This window comes from Acomys russatus, chromosome 24 (assembly GCF_903995435.1).
Source record: "Acomys russatus chromosome 24, mAcoRus1.1, whole genome shotgun sequence".
In the NCBI taxonomy this organism is placed as follows: domain Eukaryota; kingdom Metazoa; phylum Chordata; class Mammalia; order Rodentia; family Muridae; genus Acomys; species Acomys russatus.
In genome coordinates this window covers 17,609,903-17,631,113 of record NC_067160.1, presented here as the reverse complement: position 1 = coordinate 17,631,113, position 21,211 = coordinate 17,609,903, and the positions used below count along the sequence as shown (strand labels likewise).

Genomic DNA, 21,211 nt, shown 5'->3' with positions numbered 1-21,211 from the left:
CCTAGAAACCTACAAGAGGTGTCCACCTTTAGTGAGAAAAGGAAAGTGTGAGCTTTGACTTGACTGTCATTTGTCTTCATCTGCAGAGGAAGAGCAACCGTGGTGGGTAATGATAAAATGCACAGCATTAGCATTTTGTTGGTACTGCAGTTTACTTCGCTTCTGCCCGTTAACGCGGTTCGCTTTAAGCAGCTTCCTGAGTCCCTTTGTGTTAGCCTCAGTGAAATTTCATCTCTGTTATTGCCTACCTTTCTAATAGCTATTTTCAGGATCCTAACTTTCTCATTCCTTTTTTGTGTTGCATATCTAATGCTTCCCCTAAAACTAGTCTTGGTGGTAAACAGGCGTAAGACAGTTAAGATGACACAATGTACTGGAAAATCAGGCTTGTGATAGAAACACTGCAAAGAAGTGTGAGGAGTGGCCTTGCTTAGTTCTGTATTGGCCATGTGAGTGTCCAGCAGGGACATTCTATAGGCCACTGTGAGGGTCTCTCCATCTGCCCATTTTCTTACAATGAAAACCAAACATCCCCCATTATTAGCTCCTGGTACTTTAAGGGCCATGACAGATTCCCTAGGTTTATGCTTCATCGTGGTGACAGTGAGCACCTGGACCAACACCTAAAATGAAATAGACATCCGTTAAGAGCCTCGTCATATAAGGAGGTCACGCAGAAACATTGAACTCGTCTGGGAATTGCTTTAAAGTTCCGATGCCCAGACTGTACCTGGGATTGTGAAATTGCGCCTGCCCCATCCAGTGGGAACGGCCTCGCCTCTTCCTGCTGTAGAAAGACGACGGAAACCCAGGAAGAAGAGGTGCCGGGGTTGGGATGTAGAACAGCAGCAGACGAGGAGCCTCCCGTAGACCTTTGCGTAAAGGTTTGAAGTTAATCTCAATTGCAGTTGTCAGTCATCAGCAAATTTAGTTCCATCTGGCATGGCTATCCGTGATTCTTCAGTTGGATAGTGACGTAATGGTTTGGTGAAGAGCCTTACACTATGTGGGGCCTGTTTTCACTTTCCCAAGTAGAAGAGGAGAGTAATTTATTTGGAATATTGGAAGCCTTAATTTATACTCTGTCTTTATGCAAGAAGCAAAAATAAGCAGTGAGTTAGAATTTGGAACCCTCTAAGAATCATATATATAAAAAAATCAACATGAGTGGGGAATGGCGGAAAAAACAAGTGTTCTCAGCCACTGAGACACTGAGGTCAGATGATCATGAGTTCAAGGCCAGCCTGGGCTACACTGGAAACCCTATCGCAAAGAGAAAGCAGGGAAACCCCATGCTATGATCTATTCTTATATAACTTTCCCTGTTACTTTGAAAATATTGAGCCCTATGCGTAGCTTAGAAAACTTGACAGTATCAGACAAACTTAAAAGAGGATTCTATTTAAGTGGAGAACCTATAATTGTAGGGGTTATTTGTTACAGTGCCAGTGCTGTTAAATTGATCACCTTCCTTAAAGAGGAAAGGGATTGAGGATGTGGGTAGAATGTGGCTGCTGTAGGGTATCTGCCTTCAGGCACAGGCAAGTACCAGGAATGGTAAATAACCCAAGTTTTTACTGTATGAATTTTGAACCATAAGCACTAAGTCATTAGGTATTTAATATAGGCTAAGTGAGGTATTCAAGACCCAAAGTGGATCAGGAATACCTTTGCAATGCCTTATATTTTAGTGGAGATTGATTTGATTGTGTGCAAAACAAAAGCAGACACTCTGTAGGGTTGCCCCACATGGTTTGATGTTTAGAAATCACTTCCTTATTTTATGGGTTGCCTGTGGGCAGGATAAGGATGCCACCGTGTCCTTTGCCTTGGGGGCCTCTCGACCTGATCCTGTGGAGTCTCTTTACTGCTCTGGATGAGTGTAAAGGCTCATATGTCTGACCTTTTCTTCAAAGGACAGACTCTTCAAGACCCTGGATGTTTAAGCAAGAGCTTGGAGTGTCCCTGCAGAAGAAAACAGAAAGAAATGGAAAGAGTGGGAGGTCAAGGGCTCAGAGCAATTTGTAAACACATACTGCTGGTGCTGTGTTCAAAGTACAGGGTGGGAATGTAACTTTAGACAGATTTTCACACGTAATCATTAAAAGACTTAAAAGGCACAATATCTCTACTGAGAGAGAGCAGGAGTAGATGAACCAAAAATTATTCAGAACTGTTTTTTTTTTCCTCAAGATTTTAGGTTTTAAGGGCCAGAGGACTGGCTCACCAGGTAAAGGGTGCTTACAAGCCTGATGACCTGAGTTCAGTCCCTGGAACAAATGTGGTAGAAAAGGTAACCAACTCCACAAAGTTATCCTCTGACTTCTACATGTTCTGTTGCATGTGCACGCATGTGTGTGCGCACACACACACTCAGACACTCACACACACAATAATAAAATATAATAAAATTTTATATTCCAAAGCATGGAAGGGAATTAGAGAACAAAAAAAGAAAGGGGTGGCTAACAGAGTTTGTTCCCAGACTTGTTTCTATATTAAAGTTGCCCAGGAATTGGTTTTAAGAGTCCAATGCCCCGGCTATCCTCCAGATTATAAACGTTGCTCTCTGACGACAGAGCAGATGTCATGGGCTTCACACTCCCAAATGGTTCAAACACCATGGTGGGTAGCACTGTCCTGTTTAGCAGGCTTTTTGAAGAATACGTCATGTAGCCAGATCTCTGATTTCTTCAGAGAAAAGAAGATTAAACGTTACAGAGAAAGACGCCATTACAATTAGAAGCCGGTTATGCTGTCTCTGCAGATGTGTTGTGCAATATAGGGCATCTTAAACCTTCTCCACAAGCAACCCGTTTTAACCCAAGAAATGTTTGCATTACCGAAGGGGTATAAAATAGATATACATCTCAAACATTTGCAGGTACTGAGGCATAAAGGAATTTATTTTAAAGCGGTTCCTTGGAACTCACGTAATCTTACCATATATTAAAGATCAAAACAAATCTGCATACTAATGTCCACCCTCTTCTAACCTTCGTAGGCACCATGAACCATATACATACATACATACATACATACATACATACATACATACATACATACGTACGTACATACTTACGTACATACAGGCAAACACACATAAAATACTTCTTAAATTTTTTAAATGGTAAAATAAAATGAGACATTCTAATGCACTACAATCTGATATAAATTTGATAGTTATGTCCTGACGAATGATAGTACTCAAATGTTAAAGGCCCTTGTTTCTGTAATCAAATGGTTATGCTGCTATACAAACAGAGAGCTTTCTTCGTACAGTGAAATCACTGCAGTTGATAGTGTACAGTAGTCTGCAACCTGAACTGAGGAGCTGCAACAGTGTTCTGTAGCACCGTGTGCGTGTGGTGACACACAGAGCCAAGGCTGCTGTAAAGGCATGTGATGGAACACAGGCCAACACAGACAGAAACACCTCGTGTTCATTACACGCTTGCCTTTTTTTTTTTTTTTTTTAAGTTAGGTTTGGTCTTTTCACATTCAGTCAGTTACAAAACCTCACATGGTGTCATGACTCTCAATTTGAGAATTAATGATATATTATGCAGACTTCAAAAACCTTATACATATATGCCAGCTAGTCAAGAAGATTTTTTTAAAAAGAAAATATAGAGCGTCTGTTGTATCCCTAAGTCTAGCGTGGGCATTGGGGGATCCAGGGCAAGAGCACAAATGGAAACATACAACATATGCCTAAATACTCATATTATGACTCAGGGTTGTCAAATACAATCAGTATTCTTTAGACCAATATGTTAACTATTAAAAAAAAAAAAAAAAAAAGACATTAAGTTAATGCAATCCTTGGCTTCTATCAGTGCAACTGCATTCCTGAAAAGAATTTTAAGATAGATTAAGGCACAGCCCCATACTCAAGAGCTTAAAAATATTGCAGGAAGACCAGACAAACACATTAATGTTGAGGTAGAAGGTCTTAAATATAAGCAACCTTGCACCAGCTAGGAGAACAAAAAGTATCCACAAGGATTTGTGGACAACTCACTGGGGATTCGCAAGACTGTATTCAAAGTGGGAATGCTGCTTGGCATCACTTTATGGAAGGTTTGGCTTGATAGAAGCTTGACCTCATAGGACAAAACGAAACATCTGGAATGGCTTGCAAATGGGTGCGGAGGTGGACGGAATCAGGACAGGGTGTGTCCTGGGGTATCAAGTTACATTCTCTGTGTGACAGCCTTGCACACGATATCTAAAATTAGATACAGTGACATCATAAATGTCTGTCATTAATAGCTTCTAGGATTGTTAGATTGAACACCAGCATGAGGTGAGGGCTATGGATTCTGATTGAGTCCTGGACCAAGCCATGCCTGGGCAGGCTTCTGCATCTCCCGCTGCCTTGTTAATGGGAAAGCCGGAGATGCCCTGACAAGAAGCTTGGTGGGACTAGCAGCTGCACGGCTGTAAGGCGGTGCTTGCTAGGAATCTCTGTAGCATCCTGCTGTAGAAAGCCACCCCAGGTCAGAGCGCAATGGAGCCAGGGGTAGGGAAAGCTTTGCTCTTGTAAATAGAACAATTGCTCAAGGCCTTGAGTGCTTCATGAGTTCTTTCTAAAAACTGTGACTTTGCCTTTGCTTTGTGCCTTGCTTTTACTCATACAGAACAAAGCCTTTGCTTTCTTCTTGGCTTCTGTAGGTCAAAAACTAAGTTCCATAGGAGTCACCTAATAATAATGCATCTGTCCGCTTGGGGAGTCTTTGCATGGAGAAAACAATCAGGCCTTGGGAAATTTTAGGTAAACCTGGAACCGGGTGTCTGGAAGCTTTTTACGTCACTGCTTAAGTCTTCAGAAATTACACTGTCTTAGGCCTTTGCTTTGCAGATGTGGGAACTCAGGATTGTAAAAGAATAGTAAGGCACCCAACTGGCAAATGGAAGATCTGCGCCTAGAACACAGTGTTTTGACTTGTAGTTGAAACGTAATGTGCAAACTGTCAGCTCTTTTCTGAGTAAGCCCGCATCTTCCCACACTCCCAAACATGCCTGTTATACTCTACAGCAATTAATTCGATAGTTAACACTATTTCAGTTATTTTTCCCAGAATATCATCTTTGCTTGTCAGTTGCCTTGTTTATCAATGCAGTTTTTCCAGTGTTATTTTTCTTTCAAAGTTGGAAACCTTATAAGGGCAATTTTTCCTATCAAAATCTCTGTATTTCTTCTTCTAGAGTTTGGGGTTTGGTTTCTGTTTTCCTTTTGGTTTTTGAGCATCTCCCAATTCAGTGTAATCAACTCTGACTTACTCTAAAGGGTTAAGTCTATAAAAAAGAAAATGTCTTCTGTCTTTCCTTGCCAAGGGAAAAAAAGTCAGTAAAGAGAATAAAGTACAGAGGAGCGCTAAAGATGGCAGGCCTATGATACAGTTGACCTCTGTAGCAGCATGTCCAAGACTTTCAGAGACATTTCTCTAATATAAAATATAAATTCATGTCCTAGAAATCTTAAATAAAAACAGAGGAAATGTCAGGAGGGGAGGGAGGGAGGGAGGGAGGGAGGGAGGGAAAAAACACCCCTTACAAGAGTATCTACAGCCCAGGTTAAGGTCTATTGGCTCTGTCTTGCCTGCCCACACTACCTACATCTGTGAGGGGGCACTATGGCTTGGGTGGGGTTCTGGGAAGTTGGGCAATGTCACATGGGCACACTAGAACAGGGAGTCATACGACAGATCAGAGTTGTTTGTGTGGGTGCTGCCAAGTGAAACACTGGAAAGACCATGTGAAATACAGAGTCAGGAAACTGGGAGCACCCAAGAGTCAGAGTCTCACAGCCCAAAAGGCATGTGATATAAGTCAGGAAGGACCTAGGAACATAATGCGCTCTTACCTGTCCACATGCTAGTTATGTGCGCTTCGATTTCTTGCAGGGCCCAATGTCGTGTATGGACTATGTATGCATGAGTGACATGTGTCCAGTTCTGGGGATTTTCAGTGATTTCACATCAGCCTACTAATGGCTGAGTAGCCCATATCCAAAGTGTCGGTGACTAGATGCTTCCGATTTCTACACTTGCATAAATTTCATAGCTGAAACTCTCTAATATCGAACTTCAGAATACTCCAAAACCTGAAACTTTTTGTATATAATGTTGGTGTTCAAAAATGTTTGATTTCTGAAAGTTGGATTCCAGAAATTCAAAACGGGTGCTCAACATGTTAACACACTGTTTTAGGAAGGCAGTTCTTTTCTTGAGAGGGCCAGGACAGCTCACATCCAGCTCTCTGTGAGGTTCCATGCTAACGCCAACAATGATACCTGCAATAAAATTAAGTCCAGCTTGAACTACACTGCAAGGCCATGTCTCAGAAAGAAAGGTGAAAGGGTCCCTGAAGTCTTTTTCTCTCTCAGCTTTTGACCTGGCTGCAGGAATCGGCCTTATGGGTTTTTTGTTGTTGTTGTTGTTGTTGTTGTTGTTGTTGTTTTGTTTTTTTCCTGGAAGTTAAGGATATTGGAGATAGACAAAGGCCTCAACCCTTCCAAAGAGAAAATCAAAGTAAGCAGCAGAGGACTGCCATGTCTGTTTTCTGAGCTGAATTTAGAAAGGAGCCTTTGATTTTTCACATCGTTAATATTTAATATCCATGTCAAGGTGTTAGTGAAAGGCATTACTTGATTTTTCAGTAGTACAGATAATTATATTGAGATTTAAAGGTTAAAGGAATGGACCAAGGTGGAGGAATCAATTAATTTCAACCCATTTTGGTCATTTAGTCAGGAACAAACTAAAATATGACTATTAGAAACCAGAGTATGAGACCAAGGGCTATCTCTGGAAGCCAGAGCAAGCAATAACAGGCAAAGGAGACGTTCTGCCCACATGTCAGGCGACAGATCCATGTGTGCACCGCCTCAGCTGCAGGATGCTGATAGCTTGGCTCTGAGCCTTACCTCGGGTAGGGTGCTGTAAAAGGAGCTTGTATTCACCTCTTTCAATTGTTGTCACAGAGGATTACTGCCTCTGTTTGCTAACCTAGGCCTCGTCCTGGAAGCTTTCAGCCTCCATACAATCTAACTTAGGCCTAGAATGCTTTCAGCCTCTGAGACTTACTGCTTAATAAGTTCATCCTTTCTTGTCTTAGTGAACTCTGCGCTGGCTGCTTCAACTCAGCTGTTGTGGCTCAAACTCCTCTCTCAGCTGTCTTACTCAATCTGGCTTCTCTCTTGGCCTCTAAATTGCTCTGCTTGGCCTCAAACTAATTTCAGCAATCTTTCCTGATCTTCAGGCTCCTTCTCATTCTCTGGTTTGTTCTGTAATCCCCTGTGTCTAGCTTGTTCTCTCTCTCTCTCTCTCTCTCTCTCTCTCTCTCTCTCTCTCTCTCTCTCTCTCTCTCTCTCTCTCTCTGCCACCTGTCTCTGTAAAACTGTTCTGGTAAAACTTCTTCCTCTCCTATCACTCTGTGTCGCTCCCTGAAGTAGCTTCCCTTTTCTCTCTCTTCTTGTGAGAGTTGAGCATATCCTGTGCTGTCAAATCTTTCTCTGATTCTTCACTTATTCTGCCACTCAATTAGACATCACTGTCAAACATGGTTGCTTCCTTCTACAATCTAATCTTATCTTCATTGTTTGGCATTAAAGGGATGAGCCACCATGCCTGGACCTAAGCTTCTCTTTACCTGATGCTTGCTCTATACCAGGCTGGCCCTGAGCTCAGATCTGCTTGCCTCTATCTCCTGGGTTAAAGGTATGTCTGTATTCCAGGCAGATCACAAAGACCTAGAAGGTCCTTAGGTGTGATTTCTTGCCAGAGCAACCATGCTCTAAATTAAAATTCCTCTACAGGGAACTAAGAAGAGGCTAGGAGAACTGAGGGGCTTGAGCTGAGCAAGGGGGGGCTGGAGGCCTGGCACAGTGCATAAGGCCACTCAGGTATCAGCTCCCTCCATCTCCCTAACCTGACCTTGGGCATGATATTTACATTCCCTGTGCTTCACTGTCCTGCCTGAAAACAGAGATCAGAGTACCTGCTGTGGGAGAGAAATGAGGATTTACCCTAAAGCCCTGTGTGAGAACTAAACGCATTAATGTGCCATGCCTGAGCCTGGTTTCAGACATACAATCTTCAATAATTATTGACTCTTGTACCTATGAGGATTAAAACTATACAGGATTCTCGTGGGGATGTTGAAATGGCAAAAATAACATATGTAGCATATCTGACTCCGCTTAGCAATAATAACTACTCAGTGAAGAGCCGTTGATTGGGAAGAAGGCGAAAGTCACCTTTACCAACAGGAAAACAACAACAGCCTACACAGGGGTGGAAACAGGCTTGCTGCAGTCATGCTGGGAGACCCAGCATGGCTGGGAGGACTCAGGTTGGGAGATGAGGAGCACAGGAAGGGGAGAGAAGCCTCTGTTGTGGCCAGGAAGTCACCAGGTGGGGACGTGCGGAGACATTATAAGGGACCAGCGAAGGTATGATTAAAGTAAAGCTTATTGGCCTGAATGTCTTGTTCTCAAGGATGACGGGTATAGTCGATACGTCTATTTCTAAGTGAGACAGAAGTAGTTGGCCGAGGCTCAAGTTTGGGTTACTGTCAGGGATTTAAAAAAAAAAAAAAAAATCACATCCATGTTTGCCACCGACCAATAGGCAAGAGGAATGGCGGGTCAGCTGACTCCCAACACAGCACTTCCTGACCACACAGGCGATGTGGAGAAGTGTGACTGGGGTGCCCTGTTAAAGGGGAGAAATCATACACATACCTTTCAGCCCTGTTGACATCCTGACTGTCCAATTCGACTAAGATACAGTTTAGGCCTGGAGTTTTCATGGGTGGGAGAGAGGAAATGAGACAGAGAGACAGAGACAGCCAGGCTTGAAATAGTGAGTTGAGTCTCTGGCCTTCAGATTTTAAGCAGCCACAGTTTTTGTTCACTATAAACTTAAATGCATGCTTGCTGGCATCTGCTTTACACAGCATAACATGCTAGTTAGGTGACTGGTAAATTTTTGGTTGAATCTACTCTTCATTTAGAAATCCCATGCACATTTATGTTAGAGAAAAACCACAGCATAATATACACGGAGTTCTGTCTGAAACCTGATGTGAATACCACGCGGAAGTGCTGAAGCAGAGAAACCTAGTGTTGACTGTAGAGACATTTCACCTTTCAAAGTGTCTTTTCTGGTATGTGGTACTCTTGGGTTCAAGCCCTGACTCTGCCTCCTAGAGAAGAAATCTTGGCTCATTTAGATGTTCATTGTGAGCCTAATTATTATTGTGGTTCTTAGTGGAGAACATTCCAGAAACACAAAGCCCACATAGAACTCTTTGGTGGGAATAGAGAAGAGATGGGGCAGAGGATACTGCCCATCTCTAGGAACCCACAGTTTCACCCAAAACATCCACCCAGCACTGTGAACACAACTAAGCAACAGAGTGCCCACCTGTAGGCGAGTAGGATGTCCTGTTCAATCCCCAACACTGGAAAGCAAATCTACCCATAACTCCTTTGGACAGGTATGCCCTCATAACACCGGCATACTTAAAAACATAATAGATGACACCAAACATGTGACTGTGTATCTAACTATATGTAATAAAGATTGATAATTTAAACTCGTACTTTGAAGTTGCAGTATGAATGAAATATATGTGTATATATATCATATATCACATATATATACAATTATTATTATATTTTTATTTGTATGTTGGAGGTGGTTCTTCTAGATGAAATGTCAATGTCAATTTCTCCGAGTCCCCCAGAACCCTGATGTAAAGAGGGAAAGCAAAGTGCTTTAAGTTGCACTGGTGTTCTTGTTTTATTAAAATAAGATTGCTCTATGGTGGATTCTTTGTTTAACCACAAAAAATGTTATAAACTTTTCTCCAGGAATATATATGCCTTCTGCCACCAGATTCCATATGTTTCTATCAAAATCAAAATTTTTATTTCATTTGACTTAATAAAGTTTTATTTTCCCAAATGTACAGCTGATTTAGCCTGCTTATGCATCTTCACCAGCAGCTGGGGCATCTCCACCCTTTGTGTTTCTTGTGTAAATTACTTGGGCTCTGTGCTTCGAAACCAGCTTGATAAGTCCTTTACTAAGCAGCTCCTGAAGGGCTGCCCTGGCCAGCGAGCCGCGGATCTTCAGTCTCTCAGAGACAACAGCTGGAGTAATAAGCTTATAGTTGGGAACTTCCTTGCAGAGTTTGTCGTATGTGGCTTTGTCAAACAGGACTAAATTGTTGAGCTTGTCCCGAACTTTGCCTTTGGACCACTTCTTCTTTTTGGCCTTGCCACCAGACTTATTTACTGGGTCTTTGTCTTTTTTGGCCAACTTCCCAGCATCTTTCTTCTTCTTGGCGTCCTTGGGCGGCATGGCGAAGCTAGGAGAGTGGCGACAACCACTGCAGCCTCACTAAGATGTCGGAGAAAAAGCTCAAAATCAAATTTAAGACCAAGTGTCCATAAGAGGTTAGATTGGGCAAAGTGAATTATATTCTTGTAATTCATTAAAATAATGTGCCCCAGCCAAGCTCTGTGTGGTCACCTGTGTCACTGCTTATCTCCAGGGAGTTGCACAGGCTCCCCACAGGCATCTGTGTCGGTGAAGACCCGTGCAGTAAGAGAGAGGCTCACATCAGAACTCCTTCATCTCCCAGTGATTGGTGGGACTTCCAAACGAAGAGTGTGGAGGTCAAGTGTATAGTCTGTGCTGGCTTTGGCCGAACAATCCCCTGTGAGCATGCTCTGTGTTTCTGATGTGCCACCTAGTGGTTACATGAACCTAACCTTAATGGGGAAAAAAATTAAAAGGTCTTTGCCTGTCCCTTGTCTCCTCACACTCACACCATTTGTTACATAACAATAAAGGTTTGGGGGAAAGGAAAGTATTATTTTCCCAGACTCAGTGCACCACCACAGTAATTACACAAATCAGAAATTGCAAGTTGATAGCATTCATGTGTTCATTTTGTTTAACATAGAGATCTTTTTTTCCCCATTTCATTTTATAGACGTAGGATTCATATCTGTAGTGCAATGCACAGACCTTCAGAATATAGTTTGCCCCCATGTACACATGTCTAAGAATTTAGAACCCATCAGTCACTATCCAGGTGAGGGCATGAACGTTTCCAGTGTCCCATCGGCATCCCTCTTCCCCTGCCCTGGCCAGGACTTGCTGAGAAGCATCTGCTCTCCCGGAACCTGTCACAATGGGTTTTTAATGGTGCCATCACAGTACATATTTCTAGGCCTAACCTTTCAGAAAGAGTAAGATTCTGACATTGCCACTTTAATAGCTTGTCCAAAACAGGGGGCAATTTGCTCAGAACAGCTGAGGTTTGGTGGTATTCAGAGTCCAGGTGTCAGTCATTAGCTGGCTCCTTGCGCCTTTCCTAACCAAGCTCCTGTGGAGCTTTATATGGCTTGCATTTTCCCAAGTGTTTCTGCAAGCATCCAAGTCAATTTTCAAAGAAATCGCATTACTTTTGAGTGGCATCTCTGAGACACCGATGACTGGCACAGCAGCGTTGATGCATTCTAATGTAGCAGTTCTGAAATTACTGTGGGTGGCCATGTCAACAGCCACCGCCACTTCTGACTCCCTGCACAAGTTAAGCCATATGCCACACTGGTTCTGAAATCCTAATGGTGAGACAGGCTCCCAGCCTGCAGCAGCATGCTGCACAAAGTGATGCAGCTGATATGTCTGTAGTGTGTGTGTGTGTGTGTGTGTGAGAGAGAGAGAGAGAGAGAGAGAGAGAGAGAGAGAGGAGAGAGGGAGAGAGAAGAGGAGGGGAGGGGAGGGGAGAGGAGAGGAGAGGAGAGAGAGAAGAAGTGGAGCTATAGTCAAAGTATTGTCATTATCTCCAACATTGCCCTGCTTGCTTATTTACTTGGTTGCTAGAAACAAGCTCAAGTTACTGGGCAAACATCTGGAGAGCATGTTACTGCCAGGAGCTCTGAATACAACTGCAAATAGAAGATGTAAGGTTTGGAGCTCCCTCCCCAATGGCCAAGGTGCTGAGCTTTGTTTAGACCTGATGGATTTTGGTCTGCAAAGTGATATTTCAAAAGAGGAGAGCCACTTAGCACAAACAAGGCAGCGATGTAGACATTATCTTAGTGTACTCTTTCTCAGACATAAGCAATAATTTTTTAAGTTATTTGTCTTGACTTTGGAAAATAGAATAATGTAAAGAACAAAATATAAAAGTACCTGATCTACCAAAGGAAACTCACTTTGATTTTTAACACCTGTAATAGAATGCTCTCTCGCTTTCTCTGCCTTTCCCTACTTCTTTCTTCCCCATGACTTTTTCTTCTATCATGGAAATTCTTGAAATATGTTTCAGAGCTGAGGAAGTAACTTAATCATAGCTGCTGACCCAAAGTGTGCAAGAGAGGCTTAAAAGCAAAAAGTAGAATAGAGATAAAAATATATTTAATACTTCGATTTACTTCATGGTTTATGGAATAGAGATAAAAACTAATTTCTTAGCTATTTTATACAAGAGGATATTTTCATTGTTTTCTACTTTTAAAATATTTATAGATTGGTACATAAAATATTTGAAATAAACATCTTTTATTTCTTGCTACAGTGAATAAACTGAACTCTGACAATAATGCTAAAGCTGCCTTCCACATGTGTTCCAGTTTCTATAGGAAGTGACTGTTGTTTATTAAAATGCTCAAATGTTTATTAAATTATAAGAAGTCCATCTTTAAAACTCAGCAATGGAGAATTGGACATGATCAAATGTGCCAATATGGTTTATTGATGTGATAAAGTAATAGAATTCCATGCATTCATCCCAATATTAATATATCAATATATATAAAGTACAATACTACTTTGAGTTATTAACTTCAATCTCCTGCTATTACTCTGGGGATTTGGGGATATATGTTTATTCTGAATTATTCTGTGGGATGATTAGTGTAACAAGATAGGTTGTTGCACACGTCGCGTTCTTTTCCCCCTTGATCTCTTATGCCACTTGGGACAGTAGACTTCTTTTGTGGGTTCACAAAGCATTTTTTTAATCCTCCCAGAGAGCACTCATCATACTGTTTGTTTAAATTCTCTCTATATTTTCCTTCTGGCCTCATGTGTGTGTATGTGGCTCCTGCCTTAAATTCAAGCCCAGTTCACCCCGCAGCCATTCGGTGCCTGGACGGTGTAATTGGCCTCAGGCAAGATGCTGTAGTTGTCGGTGATGAAAAACGCAGTCCAGTGACAACTGAGAGAAGGGAAAGTAAGAGTGACCCCAAAATCATGTGGGCAAGGGTAGGTGACATGCAACTCTGTGACAGTGACAGGGGTCCAGATGACAAGTCAGTCTCCAAGAACTTGAGAGCAGCACTGGCCGACTGGAGCAGAGTCCTAGAACTCAGCTTCATGGCTTCTTTTTCTCGTGGCTGCCTGCTGCTTCTGATGGCAGATTATAGAGCCAATTACTTTGTTAGTTAGTTAGTTTGTTTTCCTAACTCAAGTACACACTCCAACACACTTTTGAAACTAAGTACATTCATTATGCCCTAATAATTTTTGTTAAAAAACAATCTTTCAAATATTCGCATCAGGGCATCACCTCCAAATGATGTCTTTCAATTGTCAGCTCTTTCCCAGGGGAAGAATTTGAAAATTAAGAACGCTCTCATGGGGCCCCACGCAGATAAAAGCCTGGTTCTCATGTACAGTCTAATCCCCGCTGTGTGAGGCACGTGGTCTGCACTGAACTAATGTTTTTAATGAGTCACCTTTTTTTTTTTTTTTCTTGCAGTGTTGTAATACTGGGTAGTGGTCTTCACACTGCAGAAAGCCCAAATTAACTTTAACTTCGAAGGCAATTCAGTCCTGCCTTCTTGATGAGTTGTTACATAGTCAAATCCAAAAAAGATGACTGAAATCCACAGAGGAAGCCACAAGTGATGCAAGTGAAGGAGACATTAAGCAGATTCAGGGATTTCACTTCTAGGGGTGGAGCCAAAAGATGCACGCTGGAACCGACATTTGAAGCCCAAATTCTTAGAAGCAATATTTACCATAACCAAAGGATAGAAGCAAGCCAAGGTGTCTGCTGGTGCACAAATATGTAAAAAAGAAAAGAAAAAGTGTGGTATTACAGATACTATAGGGAAACAAAACAAAACAAAACCCTGGTATTTGATGCATAATAGATAAACCTTTAGGACATTGTTCTTGGGAGGAGCCAATAACCGCTTGCTTATGAGTCCACAAACAGATATTAGAAGCTCACTTCACAGAAGCAGTGAATTACAATAGACATTGCCTGGGACAGAGAGGGTAGGGAGCTGCTGTTTAATGGGTCCAGAGCCTGAGCTTTGCAAGAGATCTAAAGGTGGGTGGTGGTGAATATTACACAGTAAAGTGGGTTTACACAATGCCAGTGAAGTGCACACTTGAAATAGTGATAGGGTTTTGTTGTTTTTGTTGTTTTTAACAGTGAATAGGTTAAAATATGTACTCTAGATGGCACCACTGCAGGTCACACCATCAGGCCGCTATTGCCAGGGATGACTGTAGTACCTGCTTAACTTTCAGGCTGTCCCCCCAGGAGGGGAGGAGGCAGGCAGGAGAGCCTGTTGACCTGGTGCTCCATCTAAGTCACTAGGACTCCTTTGAGAGCAAAATGAAGTGCTGTGTTCAGTAATGGCTTTCTTCTCCTCCTCAGGGTGTTAAATACCACATTATTTGAAAGTTGGGAGATCGTTGGACCGTACCCTTCCTGGTGGGTTTTTAACCTGCTGCTGTTGCTACTACAAGGGCTGAACTGCTTCTGGTCTTACTTGATTGTAAAAATAGCTTGCAAAACTGTTTCAAAAGGCAAGGTAAGCTAAAATTCACCCTCTCCAGTACGTCCCAGAAATGTCAGGGTATTTGTGGCTCCTCTGAAATCACTTATTTCTAACTTCATACAAATCAGTGCTATTTCTTCCAAAAAAAAAAAAAAAAAAACCACCTTGAAACACAGACTGAATGATTTTCTTCCCATTGGTTCATTTTTTAAAGTTTCTCTGTTGGCTTTGTTGGTGATAATGCCCAATGACCTGTAGCTGCAATTTTTGATTTAATGATGACATACTATTTATTGTGAAAATTTCCCCTGTCTCTCCCTGTAACCTTCTCTGATTATTTATATTGAGCAAAATTTCATTTAATAATCCTTTCATGAAAAGGATTGCTTGGTATCATATGCACATTTGAGCAGACCTCTGAAAGGGAAGAGTAAATACACTCATGACTCCTCCAACAAAGTTGACTTAAGTCTCTGTTTTAAACTGAAACCATGGGGCTGACTTAAATAAATCGTCCTGGGCCTCAGCCCTTTGCCTAGAGCAGTGACATTTCCAGATCATTCTCTGTGACGTTTTCTTACTTTGTTGTTTGTTCTCTTCCTCCTGCCACCCTGAAAGGCTGGGAAGTGGAACCCTTTACATGTAAGTCTCTTGTCCTCTCTCTTCCTTCCTGGGTGACATGTGCCTGCTGGAGGGTGGCTCAGGTGCTTTCGTCCATGCCTTTTCCCCCATGTAACATGTTGGCACGACTGGGGGCTTTGTGGCCTGTGTAGATTACATGAACTGCAGAAGCTAGCTGCAGTTCTCAATGCTCTTTTATGTGAGCATATAAATCTTGTTGATCCAACAGAAAGGAAATTTCTTTTTCTGTTGGTACCTACGATATTGGCTAAGAGACTGAAACAGATCAGTGTGAAATGAGAGAAACAAAACTAGTTGATCCATGCAGTGGAGAAAGGACCTGGGCTGCAGATATTGTCCTGACCTACAGAAACCAGAGAGTAGCATGTGACCCTCTGTAGGTCTACTTCCACAGGAGACGTCTGGACAACTTGCCATGATCTGTGAAGCCAGCCCTTAGCATCACCGCCTCTATAAATCCAGAATATCTTGACCAATTAATTTCTTAGGAGATGAAGGTTTTTCCCTGTGACTTCTTATTCTTTAAAAAACAACAAAAACTTTTTTTTTTTTTTTTTTTTTTTTTTTTTTTGAGACAGGTTCTCTGTGTATAGCTCTGGCTGTCCTGGAACTCAATCTGTAGACCAGGCTGGCCTCAAACTCACAGAGATCCACCTGCCTTGCCTCTTACATGCTGGGATCAAAGGTGTGCACCACCACACCCAGCCTGAACTCATGTTTCTTTTGAAAATTTTCTTGTCCTCTTTTTGGAGACAAATTAAATCAGAGTGCATAGTCCTGAGAGTATGGTAATAAGGAAAGATAAAGGGCGCAGTAGATTACTTTTATCTTTATGGCATTTTATTTCCGCCAGACCTGTCACCCTACTCTAACTGATATTCCTTCATGTTTTTGAAGAAATGATCTGATCACTAAATAGATTCCACAGCTTTGGCTTCGGGATTTCTTCCCTGCCGTTGCTGCTCTCACCTAACACGTTAAGACTTCTCTGCCCATGGGCTCTTCCTGTGGGCTATTTTGAGACATTCTAAATTGTCCTTTCTCTTTGGCAGTATCATGACCATGGGTTTGTCTAAATGAAACTTAAAATAACCTTACTGGGCATGCAAATTAATACTCTCTCAGCACCTGAGGCCCCTATTAACACCTTAATTTGGGACTCATAGACTTACAAATGTAGTGGCACTTTACAGCCACACTGTCTTTATGATTCATGCTTTTTATATCAAAATACTCATATCCCGCAGACATCTGTTGCCTTGGTATCTAAGTTGCTATTGTTCTGTTTTGCTTTTGAGTGGGATGGTCGATGTGAGTTCAGCCTCCCCTCAGAGGGCATTGAAAGGAGGCTCATCCATGAACGATATTTAGCCATCACTGGTTAGACTGGAGCAGTTTTCAGCGTTGACTTCCTCCCATCTCTACCCACCTGCAAATGATGACGTCCTCACCCCAGAGATTCAACACCTCTTAGGTTGAGGTGACAGTGGTGCTGAGAGGATCTGGTTTGAAAAGCCCCCCAATAATTCTGAAATACGTTCAGAAACTGAGACAATCCCTCAGTCCAGCCTCTCAAGAGACCCACTGAAGACCAGACTGGGAAGATTTCCATAAAGCCAAATCAACAAGAGCCTCTGCCATCAGACTTAATAATTAGGTGAATGAAGCTGAGGCTGTTGATGCACACTTAGAATCCCAGCACTCGGGATGCTAAGGCAGGATTTCTGCAAGTCTGGGCTGCACAGTGAGACCTGGTATCAAAATAAAAATGGACTAATCAATTAAACAATGCACTTACTTGAAGAGCCTAAGGCCTTCCAGGTTAAACTGCTGGCTATAATTTAGACTTACAGAGAAGTGGGTTCTAATTATATCAGCTTTAAAATCAATAAAGCATTTCCTTGCTACACAGTAGTAGTTTTTTCACATTTCAAGCTAACATGCAGATGTATATACTAATGTCTTATTTTGCTGTTCTCATTAATTAATGAAAACGAGTGAAAGATTGAAGAAACTGTCGCACAATAGAGAAGTTTTGAGGATCTGGCCAGTAGATTTCTTTCTGGTTAATGTTGGCGCCTGTCTTATCTAGAAGATTGTTAGAATGCCTTCTGGTGCCATTTGTTCTTATGCCATACCTTTAAAAATCTCAAAGTAATTTTAGTAAAAAAGAAAAGTAAAGTAGATGTGAAACAATGACTTACCATGCCAAATAGCAATGATTTTCCTTAATGGCTTGAGCTAGTGTGTGAATGCTATCTCTATCAGTATGGTAATCGAGAGCTAGCCTTCAATAATTGTCCAAGAGAATGTGGTCATTAGTGAATACATTGACTCATTTGTATCAGGACCCCTAAAGTGGCATCCTCATGGTGCAGGTGCTGCTGTCACTGTGAGTGAGGGTGGGATTCATGGTCCAGACGTTGTCCATGGTGAAGGATGCCCTTCAGGTTCTGTGATGCCTAACTTCACTTACATTCCCCATCCCCTCCTTCGTCATGCACATCCCATTCCTCCAGTGGCAGAACCTTACTACCATAGAAGTCTTCTTATCCTCTTTGGTTTTTTTTATAACATGTGAATAAGTTCCTCTCCATGTGAGGTTGCATGTGCTGCTGGGCATGCCCAGCCCTGCTGGACCTAGGAGGCAGTGACACTCCCACTCTTGCATTCCGCAGGTATCCAAGGACGACCGGAGCGACATTGAATCTAGCTCAGATGATGAGGACTCGGAGCCTCCAGGAAAGAAGACACATACTTCGACAACTACCAATGGAACCAGTGGTACCAACGGGTATCTCCTAACCGGCCCCTGTTCCATGGATGCTTAATTGCCCAAAACTATAAGTCCTGAACAAAGTGAACTGTTTTGTTCCTGGAAGTATTTAATAAGTTGCAAATGCAGTTCCTTTCATGATAATCTCATCACCAGAGACAAAAATTAGGATTCTCAAAGCATTCTGAATAGTGTACTGCCATGTGTCCTGTCGGTGAACGAAGAAGAAATCCCATCCTTTCTATGTAGGCATGCTGTACGTAACTGACTCAAGGGAACAGTATTTGCATTTGTCTTAGGATATTATTTATTATTTTTATTTGTTTGTAAATCTGTGGACAAGCGAGGACTCCTTCACTCCTTTTACTCTCTGGGCTCATGATTGGCAGGGAAGAGGATGGTCCATCTGTGTCTACCTTTTCTCATGCTGTAGTCCAGCAGGATATGAGCATCAACTTAGTGCATCACTTACAGCAAGTAAAACCCCATGCAAGAGCTTCATACAGTTCCCAATAGGTTGGCTTCCTTTCTGTTCTGTGCCCATTTTAGAATTGCCCATATAGCCTGTAACTATCGTCCCCTGTGAGTCTAGACTGGATGAACCAGGTGTTTTAGCTGTCACTCTTTGTAGTCAGTTAGCAGTTCAAGTGAGAGACGGTGGCTATTGGGGGACTTTTGAACTTTATAGGGAAGTTAAAAAGTTTGTCTCTTGTGCACAAACATGAGATTTCTTTACTGTGGTGGGGAGTTGGAAGTTGTCCTTGTTGATGACAAAGTTATTTGCCCTCTGGTGAGGCCAGTATTCTGATTCTGAAACCATATCACTTGCTTAAGCTCACAGAGACAAAGGGACCCACTTACTGGGGACTCGCTCTGTGTTCTGGGAATCTCATAAGGATAGCCACTTGACTTCAACCAGGTCTTGCCATGACTCCTACTGTACTAGCCTGCTCTTCTGTCCTGTTGTGTAAAAAGGGGGAGCCAAGAATGTCCTGGGACAGAAAAAAAAAAAAAAAAGGTCTTATAGGAGGTGGCAAAGACTTCCTTCCGTGCAAAGCACTTTACTGCACCCAGCTTTCGAAAGAAAGCCATACCTAGTATTAGACTTGTTTTTATTTTTTGCAAAATAAATCCAATGGAGACAGACTGTTTACCCTTTGCCTTTCTCCTTCAATGCATTTCACAATGACTTTCTTGTTGCTAGAAGCATTAGCCCCACGTTACAAATCCATTTTATTTACTGCTCTGAAGACTCATGGGGGCTCCTAGGAATTTTTATTCAAGTGGAGCTATTCCCAGAAAAACAGAAAAAAAAAAATCTCCTGGACAATGGCAACAGCAGCCTTGAGAAAAATTACCAAAGAGTAAATGCATGAGCCCTCCCCCGCCTCCCGCAGGGCAGCATAGCGGCGTGTGGCTATGGAAACCATACAGATGAGCCAAGGAATTTTATCTCATCTCATCTTTAGTCAAAAGGGAATTAAATGAGATTGCAAACACTCATAAGTAAAACATCACCTAAAACAGGAATCCAAAGTAAACAGGGCACTGAGTACCCAATAGCAAAATGCTGCAGTGCATGGCTGCCCTGCTCAGAGCCATCCACGTTCCGTTTGATTGTTTAAATTACTCTTCAGACACATACTTTGAAACTATACGTTAATAGTTAGGAGAACACTCCCAAAGAACCCTTGTTGCAATATTAGATCTTTCTCCACCCAGTTACAAAACAGTGTTTTCTGTTATGGTTCAGATAATAATTTAAAAAGCTTGGAGACATGTCTACTTACTTGTTACTGTAGAATGCAGTGCAACTGACTGTGTGTTTTGAGCCTTGCTGATTAGTTAACCAAGGCAATTAGGAGTGAAACTTGGAAGTGTTTGAGTTCCTGAGACCAGTGATAAGACACCAAAGGTATTGTTAGTAATCAGAGCCTTTGCTCAAATGCAAATGTGTGAAAGACAAAGCAATGTCAAGATAGAGAAACGTGCTCATCAGCCGAGCTAAGGAGCTCACCCACCTTGCTGTAGTGTCAGGGCACAGCCTCCCAGGGGCGAGCTGAATCTGAAAACCATCGTGTGTTTCAATTTGAACCATGTGACACTCGTTATCAAAGAAGAATTTTAATAGCAATTTGTAAATTCAGAAGAGGTATATAAAATGAAGTAAGTTGATTCTGTCTGTATCAAAGGCAGATCTAAACCTTCTTCTCCACAGAAGTCACTGTAGAAGAGCAAAGGCACGCTTTCTGACTGATGTCATTAGCTTGACTCAGTCTCCTATGTGTCTGTAGGATTTTGTTTCATTTTACCTTCTAGAGAAAATAATTCTGTTTGGCTAATCAAAATGGAGTTTGTAGGCTTTTGTTTCTGGAATAGAATATGACTATCTCTGTCTACTGTTCTCTCACAGTGACCGGGTGAGACTGAGAGGGGACACTGTGAGGACTCTTACACACCTGTGCCAGGCCCTAGCTCTCAGAGGTCTGATTTGTAAATCACCTTTAGGTTAGTTCTGAGTAGTGTCCTTGTTAATTAGCTTAGCCCATGGTGATGTCTCTGTCCTCCTGGCTGCATCCGAATTTCCCAGGGTACTAAGGTGTGTGTAGAAAGGACTCTAGAAAAAGTAACTTTTATAGCCTACCTAGATTTAGTCAGGGGGGAAAGTAGGAAATCAAGTAGAATTTGGCCTTGAGTCTATAAGTGATATAGCCATGTGTGGTTTATGTGTGTAAATGTATGTTTCTCCAAAAACTGGTAAAACCAAATTATCACTCATCATCATCCATATTCTTGTTATTAAAAAGAAAAATTAATTCACCATGTACTATAGAAATGTCCCTTTGCTTTTGTTTTGCGTTGTGCCAGCTGAGACTAGTAAAACCCTTTCAGCCTCTTATCCACAACATTCCCTCAAATAGAACTCAGGTCCTAGAACACCTGTTGTTGTCACCCAGGAGCCAGAC

The 21,211-nt window shown here is 42.0% G+C and overlaps 2 protein-coding genes across 3 annotated transcripts in view; one reads left to right on the top strand and one right to left on the bottom strand.

The window, feature by feature from the left end:
* Cers6 (ceramide synthase 6) overlaps positions 1–19,491 on the top strand; it is a 254,092-nt gene extending 234,601 nt beyond the window's left edge. Inside the window, exons 9-11 of one of the 2 annotated variants that reach the window (XM_051166944.1) lie at positions 14,704–14,860; positions 15,446–15,469; positions 18,148–19,491. In XM_051166944.1, the coding sequence (XP_051022901.1) occupies positions 14,704–14,860; positions 15,446–15,469; positions 18,148–18,300 (334 nt within the window). In that variant the 3' untranslated portion in view covers positions 18,301–19,491. The remainder of the gene's footprint in view (positions 1–14,703; positions 14,861–15,445; positions 15,470–18,147) is intronic. The other variant, XM_051166945.1, reaches the window with a different exon arrangement.
* LOC127207505 (40S ribosomal protein S25-like) lies at positions 9,949–10,432 on the bottom strand. Its single transcript, XM_051166946.1, has one exon. The coding sequence runs from the start codon at positions 10,374–10,376 to the stop codon at positions 9,999–10,001; it is 378 nt and encodes a 125-aa protein (XP_051022903.1). The 5' UTR covers positions 10,377–10,432; the 3' UTR covers positions 9,949–9,998.
* Positions 19,492–21,211: the final 1,720 nt, after the last annotated feature.